We start from the raw sequence: 22,652 nt of genomic DNA, 5'->3' as shown, positions 1-22,652 counted from the left end.
GCCCTAAAAGGGTTTTCATGTCTGAATTAGCCCATATGAATCTCGTGTATGAAATATCATATCTGAGTGGGGTTGTCCCGTACCTGATCGCCCAGAATCATGCTTTGAAGCTAAACTGTGTCTGTCATACAATGTTAAATTTGTCAACTCTTTAATCTCCAGACTGGCTTTCACTTTCAGACTGTTATTGTGAGGCAATATCTGGGCAAAAGTCATGTACTGTATTCCAGCCTTTCGGGGAATGCTGCCCGATCTATTTCTAATTGTAAATCAAATCCCATTCTACACTTGGAAAAGCACCTTAAGGAAGAAAGATGGGACGTGGGTTGTCTTTTTATGAATATTTTACTGACTGTTATGCTAAAACGCAATGGCGTACGCAAGGCTGTTTAATTAGGCAAGCAAGCACTTTAGAATGGATGTCTTGCTAAACAATTCTTAGCACCGTTTATATTTAGCAACATATTCAGTTATTAGCGCTGCAGTTAAATCTGTGCTAAAAGTATGCAACCTTGACATAAACACTAGCATGGTGTGAAAAGTCTCTGTTTGCTGTCAGGCCAGACAGGTTTCTATATTTAACATTTCTCTCCTGACTTAAAGAAAAAAAATCCTGGAGAACGTTATAGGTTTTAATCCCTGAGTGTTTCATAAGCAGAACATATAAAAACCGTCCTAGGCAGGTAAAGATTAGCCAGAGGCACAGTCTGTTGACAGGATATTGTTTGAGCATGTGGTTTCTTGTGTCATGCGGGACTTATGTGGCACACAGGAAGAATCGCAACGTGCAGCGGGCGTCTCGGGTTCTCCGACTCACGCATGCGGTCAGCCAGATTTGTCGAGCTCTTCACACAGTCTTCAGTGGCAACTTGTTTAGCTTCAAACTGTGCATTTTTTTATTTTAAGTCTTATTTCTGAGCGGACCTGTTGCATGTTCTCGGACTTTAAAGTAGGGCAACCACACAAACCTGGGTGTGTTAGCAGCAGCACCACGCTAACCAGTATGCTGTCACAATATAAAAACCTCAGCGCGCCCCTAAGGAAACTTGTCGTGCCTGAGGTTGGCCCGAGGCTGGAAAGTGTGCATAACTGCAGGAATTGAAAGAGTCCTGAGACGGCTCGGGCCTTCCAGCATATCTCTCACTTTGGATCTTTCGTACCCGCTCGAGGGAGCTGTGCTGTTTTACCGTCGGGTCTGAAAGTGAGAAAGACAACGAGGTGGAAATTCAAATCCTTACCGTTTCAGTCCAGCTTACCTTAGGCCTGGGGAAAATCTCAAATATTTTATACGTGAAGTATAAAGAGTTTATGTCCACTGGCGTGACCGATATCAGAGCAAGAAAAATCTCAGCAAAAAGTCATGAATTGCTAAAAAAAAAAAATACATTGGCCGTTAACTAGTCATGAGGTAAAACTATTTATTATTGTGCTAAATTCTAATTTAATATTTCATTCAGTTTTCAATTACTTTTTCCACACCTTCATTATATAAGGGACTGGCAACCTTTTTTGTATTACTTTAACAGATCATAATAATTGAAACGATTTCAGCTTCAGTTACACAAATTTCAACCAGGCTTTATAAAAAGGAGCTGATATGACTTCATATAGCAAATCTGACTACTAAACTGAAGACAAAGGCCTCAATTAAAAGTTTTCAGGTTGAATTAGGATTATTTTTCGTTATAGGCCTACAAAAAAAATCCACATTGCGTATATCCTTCAGTTAAATAAAGCATGTTTTTATTGTGCAAATATATGATACCTTGTATTCACCGTGCATAGAAAGCAGCCATGGACAGCCGTACTGCTGTACATTATACACCCCCAAATCTGCAGGACTCATTTGCATTTTGGGCAGTATCGAGTGGGTTCCTTTCGTTCTGCTTTACACCTACTGCTGTGCCGAGTACTCCTGGGAGGTTCCTACTTGGGGGAAAAATGATAAAAAGCCGAATCATTTTGTGTCATGAAGTTATTTTGGACTGAATAAGATGAGCGTATTTCATTTCTCTCTTTTTCACTTCCTGACAAACACAGGAAGCTTTTTAGCGCTTCTTCAACAAATGAATGGACAAAAGATGCACATTAGGTGTAATTGATACTTTGTGTGTTTTACGGGTATACCCACTCAGGGGAAAAGTACTCTTGTTGCGCAACCCTGATAAATCATCTAAATGAGTAATATTTTCGGGCAAGCTTAATCGCTCTTCTTCATTAACAGTGCGCAAAATGCTGTAGTTTGTACAGTGCGATAGAAGGTGGACGTTGTGGCTTACAGTTGTAAATGCTACATCCCGTGGCGTTTTAGTAGAGTTAACCAGAAGTAACCACTCCATAAATAAACTTCACTTGTTGCCAGTGCGCTGCCGTTTTCTTACTTTCAATGAAATGTTATGAGACGGCTAATTCTGCGCATTTTGCCCAGAAGCATTCTCAAATCGTAGCCACATCAACTATTTAAGAGCTATTCATCGCTCTCAGCGTATCAACTTTCTACCTTACACAGCTCTGCAGATTTGTGGTTCATCTTCTTCAACAATTCATAGAATATTCATATAGCTTCGGGGAAAGACATTAAATAGATCTGTGGCCTCCATGAGAAGTGCTATTTGTGATCAGACCAGAGGAAATGCTCTCACACGGTATAGCTAGGGAATACCTGGAAGCGTTGGTGCTATGAGTTATTCTTTTCATAACATGTATTGTGTTTGTATGTTTTACATGTACAGTTCCCTAGAAAACAGTGTCTGATGTACTAATTGGAATGTGATTTAGCCTTCATGGGAAAATCTCATGAAACCCGATAACCATATCTATCTAGGTCATAGTTTAAAATTGTGTTTTTGGTTTTTTTTTAAGAATAAACCATATAATGAATACATTGTCAGCCAAGTTCTTAATTTAAGTTGAAAAATAGTTACAGACGAACGATTTTTAAATTAAATGTTTTGCATTTGCGTACTTATTTTTAATAAGAATAAATGATTATATTTTCATTGTGTAATAAATTAATCTAATTGTAAACTGTAGTGAAGTATGATTGTGACCTTTCTTTGTTAGATTCAGTCAGGGTGCGCAGCTCATTTGTAAAAAGAGGCAGCAAGCCATATTGAGCCGGGAGTTATTATCGTAATATTCCATTAATGTCTTATCGCAGATGCAATCAACTGGCTGATTGAGTTAGTTTAAGTTTACGCGACGCAGAAGTGTTTATCAAAAGGAGAGTTTATCAAAAAGATCAAACAGTGATTAAATCATTAATGACTCATTCTGAAGTTTCTATCAGGGAGAGATTAAGTATGTGTTTATTGTTGCTAATTAGTGGAGATAAACAGCAGGAGATGAATATGCTAATGATTCGCGTTGATTTGGTTGATTAGTGTGAAATAGAATGTTCTGACCACAATAATCTGTTCATGGAAGTACCGGATTTAATTGACCACTTTTGCATTTATCATTGCTAAGTTCATAATTAAAATGAAGGCTATTTTCCAGGTGCTCCTTTATGTTAATCTTGTTTTTTCCCTTAACTAAGCCAAAGTCTAAGGACATTCACAGCCATGTGTCTTGACACGCTGGGACAGATATGTAATCAACAACTGAGGGATGGAACCAAGCCCTCACCCTACATTTTTCTTCTGGATGCGTGTCATTAGTTCTTTCAGCTTTCAAAGAAAGACTGAAAATGTACTCTGCTGTCATCCTTTTTAGGATATGGTGTTATACTTTTAAACGGCCACAAATCAATACCTGTTTGGGGTTTGAATAAGCTGAAGAGGATCTGAAGCACTTATCATAGATTATTAGTCTGAAGTGATTTAAGTATTCGTACACAACCTGTCAATTGTTTGAAATAATAAAGATTATATATATTACTTATAAATAAAGATTAAAAATGCATGTATATTATTCTGATTTGCTGACCTATTAAGAAATGTATGTTGGTACTGTTATTACTAATGGTTCTTATTCTCATTCTCGCTGTTTAATGTGTTTTTAGAAACATGCCAAATTTAAAAGAGAGAAAAATTGTGACATGTTTAATTTAATGTGTCCTAGCTGAAATAATGACCAACAAAAACTTTCCTACCACAGGCCCTCAAAGAGCATATCACAGCGTTACAAAAATATTAAGCAGCAAAAACATTTTCCTTAATGGTAATGAGAAATGTTTCTTGATCACCAAATGAGCACATAAATTATACTTGAAAATATATTAGAATTTAGTATTTTTTTACATTTGCTATAATTTTTCACAATATTAAAGTTTTCACTTTTTTCACCAAATGAGCATTTTAAAAAAGTAAAAGTAATTATTCCAAACCTTTGACGAGCAGTATATTGATCAACTGTGTCGTCTGACAGAGCAGGATTACTGTTTTTCTCTTTTATGGCACTGCCTATCAGAGCAATGAAACACTGCATACCCGTAAAAATCTGATAGATCACCCCTGACTGGGCTGTTGATCACCCCAGACTAGGACGCAACTCTGTAAGCTATAGCTGTAACAACCCGATGACTGGAAAAGTGACCGTTTTCCATCAAAACAGGATGCATGTCATGCTGCTGGAGTGCAGTAGCTCAGGGCTTCCACCAACAATTGAAAGGTCAATCTGTTTTAAGGCCCATTGTTACAAGTGAGTGTGTGTGCGTCTGTGTGTGTGTGTGCAGTCATTTCTGCATGAGACTCTAATCAATGTAGTCTGCAGACCTCATGAACAGAACAGAATGCACATGATTGTTTGTGTTTCCTTTATATGTGTACAGGACATCCCAGTAATGGAAATACAAGTGATACTGGAGCGCAGTTGCAACTGTTTTTGTATTTCAAGTATAGTATATGCTGATTATTTAAGTTACATAAGTATACTTTCTTCACACTGTCTGCATGATGTAACTTCTATCAGTGTCTGCACGCGGCCCAATTTTCTATACATGCTAACTTGTATGCTAATTTTTAACGATAGTCGTTTTTATAAGCAACTAAATAGCATATTTGCATTGATGGCTCAATAAGGTTGAAAAGTCTTGGTGTAAACACCTCGATCGATCTAGTTTAATACAAATCAAATTTCAATCGGGGATCCGAAATACTCTCAATAGGGTTTAAAAAATAGTTTGTAAATGAATACAAGATGAAATGTCCTCAATCGGATCCATAAATACCTTGTGCAAAGTGAAAAGCGTTGTTGTGACACACATGCATTGCGTATGTGCTGAACCTTTGTTCAGAATACATGCAATGCACATGTAAATCAATCTGCAAAGTTTAAGGATCATATAAACACATCTTTCAGAATATGAAATTGGATTTGATTCATTAGAATTGATGGTAATTAGTTCCAAGTAAGCATACCTACTGAGAACTCTTTTAATATGATGGAATATGGGGAAATCTTGAAGCAAAGATGTTTGCAATTAATTTTTCTTGGCTGTTGTACAAACATATGGAACAAATATCAAACCTAGTCACCCCTGAATTGTAGCAATACGTATGTTACTTTGCAAAAACCCCAACCTCCTTTAGCTACGTGCATTGTGGCTGTGTAGTTGCATAGTAATATTTTTGTGAAGACAGGCTTTTGTGCTGAGTAAGGTATTCTGGCCCAAATATTTGGCATTTCTCCATTAGAACAGTGTTTCTCAATTGTGCTCCTGGGCACTGACTGTCTCCTTTATCTAACACTCCTGAATCAGCTCATTAGTAGAGGGTTCACTGACCTGAATCAGATGTGTTTGGATATGTTGGGAATGCTAATGCACTGCTTATGCCTAAATAGTGTGCAGTAACCAGCAATAAACTGAGAATGGTGAATCAGTAATAATGTATGGTTCCAGTTTTGTTTAAAAATAAACCAAAAGAGATATTTAAAAATGCTGTTATTTCTTCTGGTTGATACATAAAATGGGAAGACATGTCAAGCACATTGCTTTGTGGGATACAGTATCCGAGGCAGTTTGTTGTACGTAGATGTCCGTCTTTCGTGCCTTTGGGATCATGTCTACATCATTAGGTCTCTTGCAGGGTAACATTCAGGTCTTCAAAGAAAAACATATTTTAACTGATATAAAATAAGAGAGAGAAGTTTGAATACACTTTGCCTTTTCGAACCTGAAGCTGGGAATAATAACTGTCAAACTTCCTACTTAAGTCCATTATGGAAATTAGCATTTTTGTTATATTTTATTCTCATAATTAATAACAGTTGCAGTTTTTCTTTATATGCGTTTCTTTTTTCCCCCTCTCAGTCAAATTCGGCCAAGTGGAGCATGGCTGAAAATATAGCCCAAGCTTTTTGGGTTGCCTGTAATTAACGTCTGAGAGCTTGTGGCGGTATTTCTCAGCCTGACGGCGAAGACTTTAAGAAAGTACTCTTGCTGTTTTTGGAAGTGCAAACTGTTGGTCTGCTCAGCTTTGTAAAAGTTTAATTCAGGATGACGAGAAACCAGCACGGCCCAAACGTCTGCAATGAGTCTGGAAATGGCCAGATACTGTATGTCATTTTGCCAAAGTTTCCTGTAAAATATGTTCTCACATCCCACTCGAGTGAAACTAGCACCTTTTAAAAGACTTTCTATTTCCCTTGACTGTGTGGATAGATTTGATCATGATAAAAAATGTTTATTGCATATTCCATCACGAGACTCGGAGGCGCTTAATTAATTATTCCCCTTAATTAAAGACCGATCTTGGAGCATAAGATAAGATGTAACATTGATCATGACTCAGTGATGATTGATGGTACTGCCATGAAAAGGCTAAAATCACATTATTTTCCGTGTGTGTGGAAAAGCCTTGTTTGCAAAACCACGTTGTAAAAAATCAATCAATGAATAAATTAAATAAAAAGTTGCATTAATAAACCTTTTTGGAAATGTATTTATTGGTTAATTGTTCGATTGACTGGCTCAAAATTGAAAACCGCCTTTACAAACATTTTCTATGCTTAAATGGCATTAAAAATAAATCTGTACTGAATGGAGATAGCAGGCCTCATTTCATCTTGCTGCCAGAGGTTTATACCGTAAAGTCCCGAATCAAACACGTATATTTAGTCAGTAAGTACAAATCCTGTAGCTCAGGCTGTCCTTCCAGTTTTATTGCTGAAGTGGCAGTAAAACATTATCCTGTTTGCGGGTTGTGGCCATTAAAGAGGAATTTAGCTTCCCGCTGTGGGCAGCATCAGACCGGTAAACAGATAAATGTGGACCGTGCCAGAGGAGCATGGGTGCACTGGAAGACTCTGCCAGATTATGAGGTCTGCACCTGTTACAGTGTCACAAATTACTTTTTGACCTCCTGAAGCAGACGAGCATCATTTATAGCGAAGAGCAGTAGCTTGATTTACGGCATTACTGACTGTCACTTTACTAACTTTAAGAGTAGACTGAAGGTTTAGGGGTAGTAGAATAAGTTGGCACGTGCTTGCTAAGTTTCTCGTAGTCGGTATGTAGTACGTTGTGGACCCATCAAAATAAAGTTTAGAACTTATTAATCAACTACTAATGTTCTGATGACTGCTAGTTGGCATGCAGTTGCTAAGTTACTAAACTGCAATAATTCTACGACTAACCAAATTAAACAGCGGCAAACTGAAAAACTCCTTGGTAAAGGGTCACTCCACCCCGAAATGAAAGTGTTGTCATTAATCTCTTACCCCCATGTCGACCCGTTTTTGTTCATCTTAGAAAGCATAAGCGTCATCGTACCGCAATTTTGGAGAGTATCCACTAGATATGCTGATCTGTGTCAGTTAAAACCTCACAAATACGTTTTTTTGTAAATAAACATAGAAAACATGTCCGCGTGGCAGAACTGAATATGCATTCAGTGCGTACTCTATTGTTGAATGAAAGTAATCATCTTTGTTTTCTTTGTGTACAAAAGTATTCTTGTAGCTTTGTAAAATTAAGATCGAAATGACATTTGATCGTGTTAATTACATCGCCGTCTATGGGTGGGTCGGAGAGCTCTCAGAATACATCAACAATACCTTCATTTCTGTTCCAAAGACAAACAGAACTTTTACTGGTTTGGAACAATCTGGGGGTAAATGATGGTCATTTTGGGGTGGAGTAACACTTTAATGACTCGTTTTGCTGAAAAAAAAAAACGGCTTACAAAAATGCAATAGTAATAAAGCTAAATAATCCCTAGTGCTTTATATTTGAAATGAAACCAAAATATTGCAACCCACACACGCGTATTTTATTAACTCCATAATTCTGATCACTTTATGAGCTGAGCTCAAACAACAGGCCCTAAAATGCTCATAATAAGCGGAATTGCTACACTTCAAGCCAGCTATCTAATCATAAACAAAACATGACAAAATAGCGGATATCATACAAGACCTTGGTATCACTTTATTGCAGATTTGGCGAGTGAGTCCAGTTTCATTTGCGCACAAAATGATAATCGACAAGATTCACTCCTGTATTTAATTCATTGTCACTTCTATATGATTTTTGTGATATAGCCAGATCCTGTTCTCCACTTTTACTGTATCTAAAAACCTACATTAATGATATTTACATAGTTTTAGCATTAAAATTCTATTGAATGTAATTGGACCTATATTGTTATTGTGAAATACAATGACTCATATGATTGCCACTGAAGCATCTCTGAAAATTCCTCCTACTTATCAACAAGCCCTCATCTTATTGCTTTTCACTTCCTTTCACCGTGCAGTGACCTGACTTTTTGTACACAGCATCATTGGATAAGAGTGAGGAAGAGAGGGATAGGATCAAAATCTTCTTTTGTTATAAAGCATTTCATGAAAAATTGCTTCATTATGCTTCCTGAGATTTAGGGCCGATGGTACATTTCCCAAGATGGTCTTTAACAATGCTGGCACAGTGTTTGTCTGCACTAGTGTGTCAGATTGAGCGTACGTGAACAAAACAAAGAAAGTGAGCAAGAAAGATCAGCGGGGGTTCAGCAGACAGAAGTAAAAATGAGACAGTTTCCTCTGTTGTAATCGTGCGGGTGTGTTATCTCTAAACGCCACACGGCAGGACTTTAGATATGTTGCCATGACTGGGCGGCGTCAAAGAAAGACTTGTATTCACATATAGCGTACACCACTGTGCTTACATTTTCCCCCCCTAGGAAAATTCTGTCATTATTTACTTTCCCTCAAGGTGTTTCAATGCCGCTGTTATTTATACTGTGGAACACAAAATTAGATGTATATTAGAAGTATTTATATATAACTCCATTAAAAAAGACCTCCATAAAAATAGTCCATATATGACTTGCTGGATATGGCTGTCAGATCATTTTTCATACAAACTGACTCGTGTGGAGGGTTTTGAAACATCTATGAGAGTCTTACAATTTAAGATGTATTTCTGGTCCAATAATGATAATTATTGTTCATTTTTATTTACATATTTTATCTTCTATACAAAAACCATATTTTATCCAAGAAGAGAAAGCATCTTGTAATCTCGGCTTGCTTGAAATTGGCTCGAGTGAAAATGCTTCTCGAATGAGAAAAAATGTAGGGCAAATTTAATTTGGACTTTTGGGAATTGATAGAATTTTTCTTATTTGTTATTGCTGTGATTTTTTTATGTGAGTGACAGGTTGTCCCGCCCCCATGCCGAGACGCATGTTAGCAGAGAAGAGGCGTTGCAAGAGGGATGGGAAGTTATCGTAATTAAAGATTATAAGGGCACATGCAACTTTAGAAAGATTCCATACCCCCCAAAAAAACAAAATAAACTTTTAAACTTTAACTTTTTTTTAACTTTTAAATTTTTTGGGATTTTATTAACTATAGCTAATGTTACACTAGTAAACTGAAACCAATAGTAATGTTACTGAGGGCAATACATTTTTTTGTATTTATTATTATTTGTATTATTTTAATTTTTATAATGTTTTATATATATATATATATATATATATATATAATTTTTTTGTTGTTTTTTTTTTTTTGAAATATGGTGAAAACCAATATATATCCATCGAACTGATGCAACTGATACTCGACTGCCATTGGCTCATCTGCGTTAGAGGGGAGGGCCTTACCAACAAGTCAGTTGCAATTTATTGACAAAACTTAAGTGGTGTGTGAAGATTTCAGACCAGACCTATCTGTCACGAGCATTAATGAAACATCATGCACACATCCAGTCAGTGCCAGATATTAAAATTGTAATTATTTGACCGTGTAAATGTGTGCATACGGCAACAGTGGTTTCGGTTCAAGAATATGACAACATGAGTGAATCTAATTGTTACCCTGATTCAGTCTAGGGAAGCTTTGAGAGGAAGTGTGTACAAAGTGTTGTCTGTGCCTACAAAGCACTAACTTGCTAATTATAGACTAAAAAACAGTTTCAGAAAGCCTGGCACTCTTGCCAAGAGACAGTTAGAGTTTCAGAGTATGACTGGTCCGGAGGTCATGATAGTAGATGATTTGTAGGCTGTTGTTTCATGTTTCTCTTCAGATGGTGGGATCCTTAACGCCGTATCATTTTCAGACATTCACTCCTCTGGTTAAGAGCTGGAAACTTGATTATATTTCCTTATATTTGACCTAATATTGTGTGTGTTTTGGGTGGTTACTAGAGTCTGTTTATGCAGTTGCCAGGATGTTGTAAGACTTTGCTATTTGGTTGCTATGATATTTTGTGTTATTACTAGATGGTTTTCATTTTTCTGTTGAAATAAAATTTATGTAACCAATGTATTGAAACTTTTACAGTAAAGTTCTGGTATTTTATATATTAACCCTAGACATTGTATGTAAATGTTAGTTATTATGGAGTTGATTTAAAGGAAGTTTAAATTTTAAAAAAATGCTGTTTCAATTAATGCATATGGGACTATGAAAATGTAAAAGTAATACATTCGTACTTTGAGAAGTATATTCTACTAACAATATATTTGTCAAATTTAAGTAATTCTTTTCCTTTTTTGAGTTTAGTGAAGATTTTGACTTTCTGTGTATAAAGATTAGGTTGCGATTTTGAAATAAGACTTCATATTCAAACAGCAGGCTTAAAGTACACGTAATTAAATCATTTCTGCGAATAAGCCCAACTGTTGACTTATTCCTCCAAAATTCTCCCAATTCTGTGACATTCCGCATTATTCCGAAATTAAATGTTTATGACCGGATTTTGCGATTCCTTCCACGTCGCAGAAGTCATAATACCCTATTTTAAATCAGCTCACTCCGATCTAACAGAAAGACTGTTTTCTTCGAATAGATGAATAGATAGGAAATGGGGATTGTTCTCTGGTGAGCCAGTGAGTTTTGTCTTTCATATGAGTAATCTTTTCCTCTAATGTTTTTACCAAATGCATGATGGTGCTCCGAGAGAGTGTTTCTGAATCAGAGAGAGAAAGCGTACAACTCTCGGTAATAATGCCAGATATGGAGAGTTATTCTCTGGGAACTGCACTGCTGGAAGCAGATCACACTTCAATTCTCCTTCACACACGCATGCTGAGCGAGCTTTAATTATTCATTTCCAGTGTTTCGGAGGCTCCATGGATGGAGTAGGCACATTTAACATAATTCCTTTTAACTAATCCTTGCTGCACTTTCTCAAAAAGGTGTTGAATTTTTTTTTTTCAACTGTGGCCGTTAACAATCTTCAGCTTTCAAATAGAAATTTCTAGTTACTTTTAATTCCTGTCATTGCAGCTTGTTTTGGCCCACTTGGGCAGGAAAGGTTCATCTTACTTGCGTGTATAGAACTTTCAGATGCTCAGTTCCACGAACGCTGCAAATAATAGCAAATCCAGTGGCTGGTTCTTCCTAAAGAGTGCTTATTGTAGCAGTTTGAGAACTTGTAAACATAACTTTGCATCCTGGCAGACTGATATAAAGCTGTACCTCCTCACACCCAGCAGTTGTGTAAAGCCATGTGCCGTATGCTACTGATGATTTGTGGTAGCCCATGGGCATGTCATTTGAAGCTGAGATTAGAGCTCTGCTAACAGATACCAGGGTTGGTTATTTAAATGGCTAATAAATTTCCTGGGTCTTAAGGGGTATTCACACTGACAGCCATTAAATTACGAGAGGTCGCCAGGTCAGTGTAGTGTTGATTTTTAGTATGTGTTCCTAACTGACTGCTGCATCCAACTATATCAGGCAGTGGATCTTTGAACTACTATTTCTGTGTTCAGCAGAAGGTGTATATAGTAGGGAGGTTCCGATTCCGATATAATTCCTGCTTGGCGACTTAAAAGATTACACAGAAAAACACCCGTGATGGAGATGTTTTGCTGTAGATGCTGTAGACCAGCATTTCTCATATGGTGTGTTGTGGGTCGTGAATTGAACTGCCAAAGAAATGTCACGAACGGAAATATTTATTTAAACAAAGTCTTCATTCATACCAACTGGGTGTAGACTTTGTATATGACGTTCTATCTTTCTTCTGTTGAACCTCTGCATTCAACAGAAGAAAGATAGCAAGACATAAAGGTATGGAACAACATGGTGGTGTGTAAATAATGGCAGAAATGCTTGTATTTTAGGAATCTATTCCTTTTAAGACCCTTTACCCCTCAGTGTGACCTCCAGTGGAAGGTGGTAAATATACTGAATGTACTTCTTGATTCTTATAGTCATTACATTTTCTTGCACCCCATTAATTCATTAGCACTCACATGAATCAACTGAAAAGCCTTCATGTCAGTCTAACTGAGATCGATCCAAATGTCATTTTGATCCGATTGGAAGGGTTGGCGTTGACCTGAAATAATCAGATCTGCAATGGCTATGTTTAGAAAGCGGTCAGTGAATGAGATTGAATATGTACTAACCTAAATATATTTGTAAAATGTTCTTTTCTGACTACCTTTCTTCTTAGGTATGTAAACAAGGCAATTAAAATCTTGGTAGCTCTGGTAAAATGTTTGCATAGTGCACACTGTAATGTAAAGTAATGCACATGTAAATGAATCTGTGAACTGGATTGTTGTGAATGTGTATGGTTCAAACAGACTTTCAGAATCTTAAATGAGAATCAAATCAGATTCACTCAGGTTTAACACATGCAAACATACTTACCGTGGTGCATGAGGTGAATGTTAAGAGGGAAATTTTGGGAGGAATGTGGTGAATCTGGTCCCTGCTCAGGCGAACAGAGGTGGCAGGCAGTCAGCCAGCAAGTATATGAGTCTGACATGGCAATTACAGCATATATTGCTGATGATGGCTGGAATTTCTATATTGTTCTATATTCTTTTTTTTTTTTTTTTTTTAAGAACTTCTATGCAATGTATTTTACTTAAACATTTTATATGCACTTTTAAATGAAATAATTGGTGAATTATAAGCTTTGGAAAATTTACCGGAATCAGTTGTTGAATATTGAATATGTTGCATATATTTATCGAAATTCTCTTCTCCAGAATTATATTTTTTAATATAATTAACAAGATGTTTATTGAAATGGATTAGATACACTGTTTTCTTTCTTTCTTTTTCCCTTTTCTTTCCTTTCTCTCTCACACTCACACACACACACACACACACACACACACACACACACACACACACACACACACAAACATACCGGTAGAGTGAGGTCAGTGGTACATCCAGCTGTGGCAGCTCTAGTTACTATGAAGAACCTCCCATATCCACATGTTTTCAAACTTCTTGTATTCAGAGCATCTTACAGTTGGCGTTGCGTCCTCTATTTTTCCGAGTTCCTTTTTTTCCCCATTCTGTGGGCTAAAAGGCCCCCATCATTTGTAACAGCCTCTCATGTGGTTGTCATAAGGGCAGGAAGCATGTGTGCTGTGTTTATATGAAATTGGCTGGTAGTGTAAGGCTGATCTGCTCAGACAGTTTTGTGTTGTTCAGGGACAAAAAAGGATTACAAAGAGTCCAGTGAGAGAGACAGAGAGAGATTTTGACCTTTCTTTATATGCTGCGTGCATTAGCCTATCTGATATTATTTACCCAGACTAGAAAATACTCTTTAATGAACCCTTCGTGTGTAAACATGACCTCTTCTTGAAGGTAATGCAAACTCTAATGTAGTGTGATGGAAGGAAAAAAGGACTAAAAGGACACAAGGCAAAATCTGACACCTGCCACCAAAGATTTCACCAAAGAAAAAGTGAAACTGTTGCAACATTGTGAAGTCTTAGGCTTTGTTTACACTGCATGATTTGATTGCCATTTCTGATTTGTCATAGTGTTTAAACATTCTTTCAATTGTGACCCATGTCAGATTCATATGTTTACAGTTGCTATACCTTCTGATACATCACGCACAAAGGGAATTCTTGCACCACACACTAGACTGTCCTGAAACCAATCTCGAAATATCCGAATGCGTTATTTTTCCTGTTTACAAAGTCATAGAACACATCCGACCTGTTACGTATGAGCAAAAAAAATCTTAATTGACGTGTAAACAAGCTCACATAGGCATCACATGACTTTAATGTTTTATCTTGAACATAACTAGAGTATTAGACGATCAAAAACGTGGCTTGCCTTGTGAAGAATGAGGAGGAAACCCCCAATATATTGCTATGTGTAGCACCTACAGGTCTGCACGTCTTTCAGAATAATCCCAGTGTTACAAACAGGTTTATATTTGACAAGGTCACTATGCTAATCTTAACAGTTAGTTGGATTCCACTGCAGTTTTGTAAACGTATCATATTGTAATGTGGACTTATCATAATGTGGGAAGAATGGTGCCGTTGGAAACTATATTTGGCATGACAGCCAAGTGTGTGAGCGGATCCAGTGAGACCGTTCAGCACCGTTGCTTATTTGTCATGCAGAGGGGGTGTTTCTCATAGGCATGGCAGTAAAACTCTTAGTCTTAACTCCTCGGGGTGACTGCACTGAAGATTGTCTGTGAAAGAGATAAGTAGCTCATGTCCCTGTATACTGTCAGCAGTGCAGACTGAGATATGACCCAGGGGGTCAGGAGACCTAATGTGTCTTCAGCTCTGGCCATGTGTTCAGCCATGAGTGGATAACATGGTCTCACATGTTTTATCAGGTCATTGGTATGGAGGACTGAATGTCCTTGTGTGAGGGAGGAAATGCACACATTGTTGCTTGTCTTTTATTTTTTGAAGAATGTCTGGATAGAGCAAAATCAAAGTGCCTTCACAGCTTTAAGTTGGACAATTAATAATTAGAAGTAATTTTACATGGAAAAACGTAAACCTAAAGATTTCTTGGTGTCCTGTTATAAAAATTTGAGGATTTTGGATGAGTAAGTCAAAAGTGCCCGTGTACCTAATCAAATCTGATGTGGACTAGAGTTTGTGAATATTAAATCACAATAAGAATGCTTTTTCAAAATGACGTCTGTTGCCTCGCTATATCGGGACAATCCACAAATGTCATTTCCAGAGAGTTCATTTCGCAAGCATTTCAAAATATTTACACCCCACCAAAACCTGTCGGTGTAATTACAACATTAGTGTTGCAACAATATTAGTGTTGTTCACAGAATAGAATTCTCCAAAAATAATTAGTTTCAAATAAAGCAAGCATTAGTCTTAAAAGGAATTTCAGACATATTTATTTTTATCCAATTTTATTTAATTTAAATGGTAAAGCTGGGTTTTGCTGCACTTTTATAAAGATTTGTAAAGTTTGATCAGATTTAATCATATTTTTTATTACATTGTGAAGTTTATGCATTCATCATGAAAACCAAAAATGTGTGTGTGTATATATGTGTGTGTGTGTGTGTGTGTATATATATATATATATATATATATATATATATATATATATATATATATATATATATATATATATATATATATATATATATTTTATTTGAATCATAAAACAACACACATTTCTGAAATAAATAATTGAAACAACATTTTTTAACATATTATACATTTTTTGTAAGTTTCATAAATCTAATTGATTAGGCAGCTGCAGAAAGTTTCAAAATACAAACATTTTTCTTTTTATTTGCATGCTTTAAATAAAAAGTAACATGCTTTAACAGTCAATAATAATTTATTAACATGCTGACAACATATAGGCACCACCTTAAAGAAAGCTGTTCAAACTGGGAGGGCAAAGTATGTGTAACTTGTAAAAGTACAGCTTAAAAATGTTTTCTCAGGATGATGGCTGAACTTCAGATGTGTGCAGAACTAAGTAAAAAAGCTCCATTACAAGCAAAATGAGCCGCTTCATAATGAACTGGAGGTTTATGGGTTAGATGGTTGTCGAGTGCACTGGACCTCACTAAAGCAGCATGTCTACCCTAATGTCTAGAGGCTTTTTTTAACCGTGGTATGCGTGTTTTGTAAAGCAGGTATGTCGTGATCCCAGTCCTGTGGCGTGGCTGTTGGTTTTTCCAGGTCCCAAATTACCATAATTTCCTGCAGCCATCCAATGTCATGAAGCAGTTGAGTGCAGGACAGCAGAGAAGCTCAGAGGTGTAACTGTAAACACATGAGTCCCAGTACAGCCCGGCACTCTCTTAGGAGTATACACCTTCTTAGAGGAAAATTTTATTGCTCAGACATCGCTCTCTCTTTCATAACTCAGGAAACCTAACAGAGTTTTCTGTTACAGCTTCTTTATCTATAGTTTGACTCCATGGGCCCACATTATCCAAGACAATGCTCAATGGTTTTGTTTTAAATGAACAGATTTTAGATGTTTTAAGAACTGTATGTAAGAAAAATGTTGATGGGACAAATTAATGAGTTGTCAATTCACATTTAGTAAATCTTGATTTTTACAAATTTTAATAATAATCTCATGTTGATACAACTCTCACGCTGTAAAATAAAATTAGCGTTTGTGTTTAGTTTATTTCTGTTTTTGAAACTCTGCTAATCTGCACTTGTCATCGTTAATTTATTTAAATATGTGGAAAATGAAAGCGTTTCCTTTACTGTGACAGCTGGATGAATGTGTATCATTTAGATTAGAGTAAGCAATGAAAAAACTTTTAAAGTCTGTGAACGGGCAAACATGGTGGCAGCCAAATACAAACAGAGAGAGAGAGAAAGAGAGAGATTGCATCTAATATGCAAAAGAAAATCAGTAAAACATTTTGGATGGGGTTTCAAAATTATACAGTTTTGGAATACAGAAATGTATAATAAACAGTACCAGTAGTAGTGCAACAAATGTATAAATGAAAATGTTCATGTGGAACTACTACTGCGTTCATTTAGAAATTCCTGTACTGTGACATCTCAGTGTAACTTGTAGCATTAATTAGTAGTAATTAGTATGATTAATTGTGATTAATCACATCCAAAATAAAAGATTTTATTTACATCATAAATGTGTGTGTACTGTGTAAATATAAATACACACAAATGCATATACATATTTAAGGAAAATGCTTTACCTTTAATGCTTTTATTTTGGATGTGATTAATCGCAATTAATCGTTTGATAGCACTAGCATGTCATAAACATGAAATAAGTTAAAAGTTGTATTTCTTTTGTGTAGATACAGCAAATGTAAGTCTTGATGGGTGGAAACTGTGTCAAAACGTTTTAAGACATTAAAATAGTATATAACATCTGGAATCTCATTTTAAAAATGACACCATATGAACACCGATTATTCAAAATGATTAAAAAAATGCTTGACCTAAAAAAAGAAACTGAAAGTCACCCAAACACATTACTGTATCATTACATTAATTTAATTTCAGAGGTTTAAACATTTGAAGTAATAAATGATTCCTAATCGGAAGTCGTATCTTTCTATCGAAAACACTTCTGCTGTAATGTGTGGTTAGTGAAACCAGAGAAGTTGGAAAAATAAGCTAGAAGCTGCCAGTGCTTACTTATTATTAGTGTTTTACCAGCCCCTGCTGTGTTTCTATTAGATCACAGTTGCTGCTGGTTCAGTGAAAACACAGAAGAGCTTCAGGTGACTCCATCATGCTTTGATCACAGAACCACCTCTCTGCATCTTCTCAGTTCTCTGAACTTTTATCAAAACTAGATCCTACCCAAAATCTGTCCCATTTATGAACACTCTGATATCTCCGAGGGCTATCGTTGCATGTTCACCTAGGATTTCCATCTTAGCTTCCCTGCATTAATAGACTGTTTTTCTGGTGAGGTCATAAGGCAGCATGAGCTGCCCCTGAGTACTGAACACTGTATGTCTTTGTTCCCGGGTCGTAATGGTAGTTGCAGCGCCGTATAGCCTTCAGGCCTGTGAAACTTTATGGCTAGCAGCCAGGGACAGCCTTTCAAACAAAGCCTTCAGTTATGTGAGTGAATCAGAGACTGAGGAACAGTAAATGTGTTTTGGAGAATCTGAGGTGTTGTTGGGATGGCTTGGAAAATGCGAGTCAGGGAAAGGTATTCTTCTCTGGTCACAGCAGGAGGCAGGGAACTCCTGTACGCATTGGCGAACCCTCAAAGGCTTGGAAACCTGTCCCAAAGTGCTTTGCGCTTGGACCTCTCAGCTTGATTAGAGCAGCTTGATTATACTGCAGCAGTCACAAAGGTTCAAAAGTGCATCATCAGCATTATCAAAGAATGTGCCGAAGGTGCATTTCCACACCATTCAAAAATAGCACCTTTTCTAATGATTTTGGCAATAGTCACCTTCAAAGAATGTTCAAATCTGGAACTGGACTGCTCTGCCAAAACCAACAGGAAATATGAGATGTTAATCTGTCAGGTGACCTGGTGACCTCGTCTTTGTTGTATTTTGTCTTGGACAACTGGTTTTCTTAGAGGTTTGCTGTCCACAACCATTGGAATCTGTAGGAAAGCTATTAGAGAGCTGGAAAAACATGTCAGGCCAGCTGGTCAAGCTGGTTTGTTGCTGGTTAGACCATGGCCAAGGTAGTCCACAAGCACAAATCAGGTGGACCAAGATCTTAGGGAGAGTTCATTGTCCTCATTTACTTCAATACATGGTAGCCTTTCACTTCCATAGCATGGGAAAATACTATGGAAGTCAGTGGTTACTGGTTTCATTTCCAGCATTCTTCAAAAACCTTTTATTCGTGTTCAACAGAACAAAGAAACATGCATGTCTTGAAACAAGGTTCCTAGGTTGAGTAAACGATGAGAGAATTTTCATTTTTGGGTTAACTATCCCTTTAGAAGATCAACTTCAGCCCCACTGACATCCATACTAAACAGAGGTGCCTAGAGGTGTCACACTTAACTTTTTATTTTAATGACTTCCACTGATATGCATGCAAATTCTAGATCAGAAATGCAAACTCATCTGGAGGCATTTTGCTTTTAGCGTTTTAGTTTAAGCATAGTGAACAGTGACCTATAGTATTTATATCTATATGAGTTTCAACTCATTTTTTGATGTGTTTAATTTGTTCACAGAAAGGAAAGGAGCAACATCTTATCTGTTTTGTTTGTTTTATAAAAGCAAAATGTATAATATCAGACATTCATACAGTTATGCTTTATTATTAAGACAGTAAGTATTTAAAGCTGGTTCTGCTGGTACGGATACAGCTGAAGTAAAGGATACCTCTCTGTCACCTTTCAAACACAACTGAAGTACAAAACCTTTAAATTACATAATAAATAATAGTTTGGCATTCATCGCAAATATAAATATATATTCCTGGCATTGTGACATGTATCGTGCCTTATACGCATAAATGTAACTTGTGCTATTTGCCATGAAATTTTGACTGTCTGATATCAAACTGATTGTCTGTTTCTTTATTCTCCACAGCCTGCATATTTCGCTACAACGCTCTCTCTTTAGTCTACCTTCTATACCTGCTGCTGTTACCATGGTTTCAGTGGCCCAACAAACACACACTACGAGGTAAGTTTCTCACATTGATTACTAATTTCATAACGCGTCTAACCAGACAAAGATTGCGAAAAAACTATTGCTAAACCAACATTTCTTTGTCTCAGATCAAAAAGTACAGAACAGCTGAGATCATTTCATCCCTGAAGTATTTGAGAAATGTATCTTCTCTTTTAGATCTTTGTCCTGACTTTGGTATCAGAGCATAGTTTGAGAGAGTGTCGGGATCTGAAACAATAGAAAATGCCTCACGAGGGCCTGTTGCTATTGAGAAACATCTTGGTCGACACAATTTTCTCTCCAGTTTGCTTTGATCTAATCAATGTTGCTGAATTATAAATGAGTGACCATAGTTATAATTTACTGCTGAGGGGAGAAGTACCGGATGTTCTACTTCTGATAAATGAAACTAAGATGTAAAAATAAATTTAAAAAAATGACAACAACAATAATAATAATACTAATAATAATTGCATTTCATATTATATTTAAGATAAGATTTAGATAAGATAAATAAGCCTACAGAAAGATATTTCTAGTATAGATTTTTTATTTACTTATTTTTATTCTATTCCTATTTTCTGTGATGATACAATAAACAATATATCGTTCAAAAACTGTCCCTCCCTGTCTAATAGGGTCTGGAGCTCGAGACTAGCAGTTGTTTTGCCAAGCCACAGCTTGACTGACCTTGATAATAGAGGAATCCATTATAAACCACGACCCATTCATTCCTGTAGTATTACACATCACAGGACCACAGAGATCTGCAAGGCCTAAATGATAATAGGATAAACAAAAGGTCGTTTGTCTCTCAAAAGTGGTTTGCATGTTTTGGTTTGTTTTCCCATTCGAGCACCTTGCTATGTAACGTGTGTAGGGTTCAGGGATTTGATCCAGCTGTGTGGCTTTGGCAGGCGCATCGGGGACAGGAAGGCAGCCCATTTATCTCAGGGGTTTAGTCCAGAGCTCTCGAGCTCATAGCAGGTGATCATCATAGCCACTTCCTGTTTTACAGTATGTTGGCAGTGAATAATTGTTCCTCGTCACCACTGTCACAAATCTAGCTTTGTGCGTCTTCTTGCACTAGCTAGGTGTGCTAGTGGTCTGTCCATTAACATTCTAGGTCATGGTAGTCACGTGCCTCGGGAAGAGAAGATATAAGTCTATATCACCATACGCACCAATAAGTCTTTTCTTATTAACTTTCAAACTGGCCTGTCCAGACTCTGTAGTCTGAAGTTTAAAGAGGTTTGTCTATACAACACTTTTTAGCATTGAGCAGTGAACAGAGCATAGCCAGGCGTGTAGGTTGGTATTATGGGTGCTGGTTTAGCAAAAAGGAGCTGTGCAGGTCTTTAGTCTGTTAGCCTTTTTTGCACATTGTGAGTTAGTGTTGTCATCGTACCAAAATGTCTGTATTAGGTGCTGAGACCAGTAAAAATCCACAGTTCTCTGTACCTATTTATGTATATCAAAGCAAAAAAAAGTAAATGAAAAAAAATAATACATGTATTAGTTTATTATTACAATGTACAACAATCTATGTAATTATTTATACTTATTTAAAGGTTTTTCCACAAGTAATTGAAGTAAGAAAAAAAGTGAACACGTTTCACCCCAATTTAATTTATTTTAATTACTGAACTTTTTTTTTTTTTGGTAACTAAAGAGGATTTACTATTAAAATTAAAACATGGAAGAAATATTGTGTAATTTTTTTTTTTTTTTTTAAACAAAGTTTTATTCATTTTATAAACAGTAGTAGAAGTAGTATCACATACATTGTACTAATGGATTAGTCTAGTACTAATATATTTGTATTACTAATATTATATGAAGTACAGTGTCTAAACCAAACTTTTATTTTGATGGGTTGGCGCAAATTACGCTGGTTTTACTCAATTTTTTTTTGACAACATTATTGTGAGGGCAGAATTAAAAGAAAAAGCCAGAACCCACAATACTTAAAAAAAAAAAAAAAAAAAAAAAAAAGTAAAATCGCTCTTGCCATAGAAGTTCTGGTTTCAGAGTCATATTAAACGTTGACATTTGTATACATTTATTAATTGGGCAGACAGCTTTTAATTTAATGCCTTAAAATGAAGGATTAGGCTGTTTGCATCCTAATGTTGCTCGAAAGATTTGTGTTTGTCTTTTCTGTGTGTGTATATGATATTAGTGGTGTCGTGATGCGGCTTATGTCCTGTGTAAATAATATGGCCTGATGATCTCATTGGGCGGGCACATTTTTCTGTTGTCATGACACTTAATATGTGGTTCTCTGTTGTATAGGCATGAGAATCTCACTCCCATGACTGTTACTGCACAAAAGCAGCATAAATACATTTACAGGAATCCCAAAGACTCCAGAGTTTCACTGGAGAAGCTTGTTTTTGATTTACTGTATTGAAATTCAAAACGGTTGCGTTTTTAGTCAGTAGACTAGACTACTTTTCCAGCAGACATTTTTTTTGTGTGTTTTTGTTAGTCGTTTTACCATTAACTGTGGTATTAAATTGGCATTGAATTTTATTCTGAGTGTTGTTAAAGGTTTACTCCAAATATTGTCATTAATCACTTACTTCCACGTTATTCCAAACCTGTGCTATTGCTTCAGCAGATTAAACATCTCTCTCTCTCAAACACACACACACACACACACACACACACACACGCTTAGCTCACCTTTCTTTTCTTTTTTTCATAGGCCATCTGTTACATTCCTTATGTCTGAAGATTAGCTTTATTGTTTTTACAGAGAAGCAGGTAATGTGCCTATTGCTTCACCTTACTTTACCTCCTTGAGAGGTGTGGAATTCCTTTCGCTTTCCACTCTTTGAATATTAGCGCACTCAAGCTCTGGGACGATGTGACT

At 36.5% G+C, this 22,652-nt stretch overlaps 1 protein-coding gene across 1 annotated transcript in view; it reads left to right on the top strand.

Annotated features, from left to right (window-relative positions):
• Nucleotides 1–22,652, top strand: part of piezo1 (piezo-type mechanosensitive ion channel component 1) — a 71,398-nt gene that overhangs the window by 1,607 nt on the left and 47,139 nt on the right. Inside the window, exon 2 of the mRNA XM_043245617.1 lies at nt 19,691–19,786. Within this exon, the coding sequence (XP_043101552.1) occupies nt 19,691–19,786 (96 nt within the window). The remainder of the gene's footprint in view (nt 1–19,690; nt 19,787–22,652) is intronic.

Source organism: Puntigrus tetrazona, chromosome 7 (genome assembly GCF_018831695.1).
Source record: "Puntigrus tetrazona isolate hp1 chromosome 7, ASM1883169v1, whole genome shotgun sequence".
NCBI classification, from domain to species: Eukaryota; Metazoa; Chordata; class Actinopteri; order Cypriniformes; family Cyprinidae; genus Puntigrus; species Puntigrus tetrazona.
This window is presented reverse-complemented; position numbering and strand designations above follow the sequence as displayed.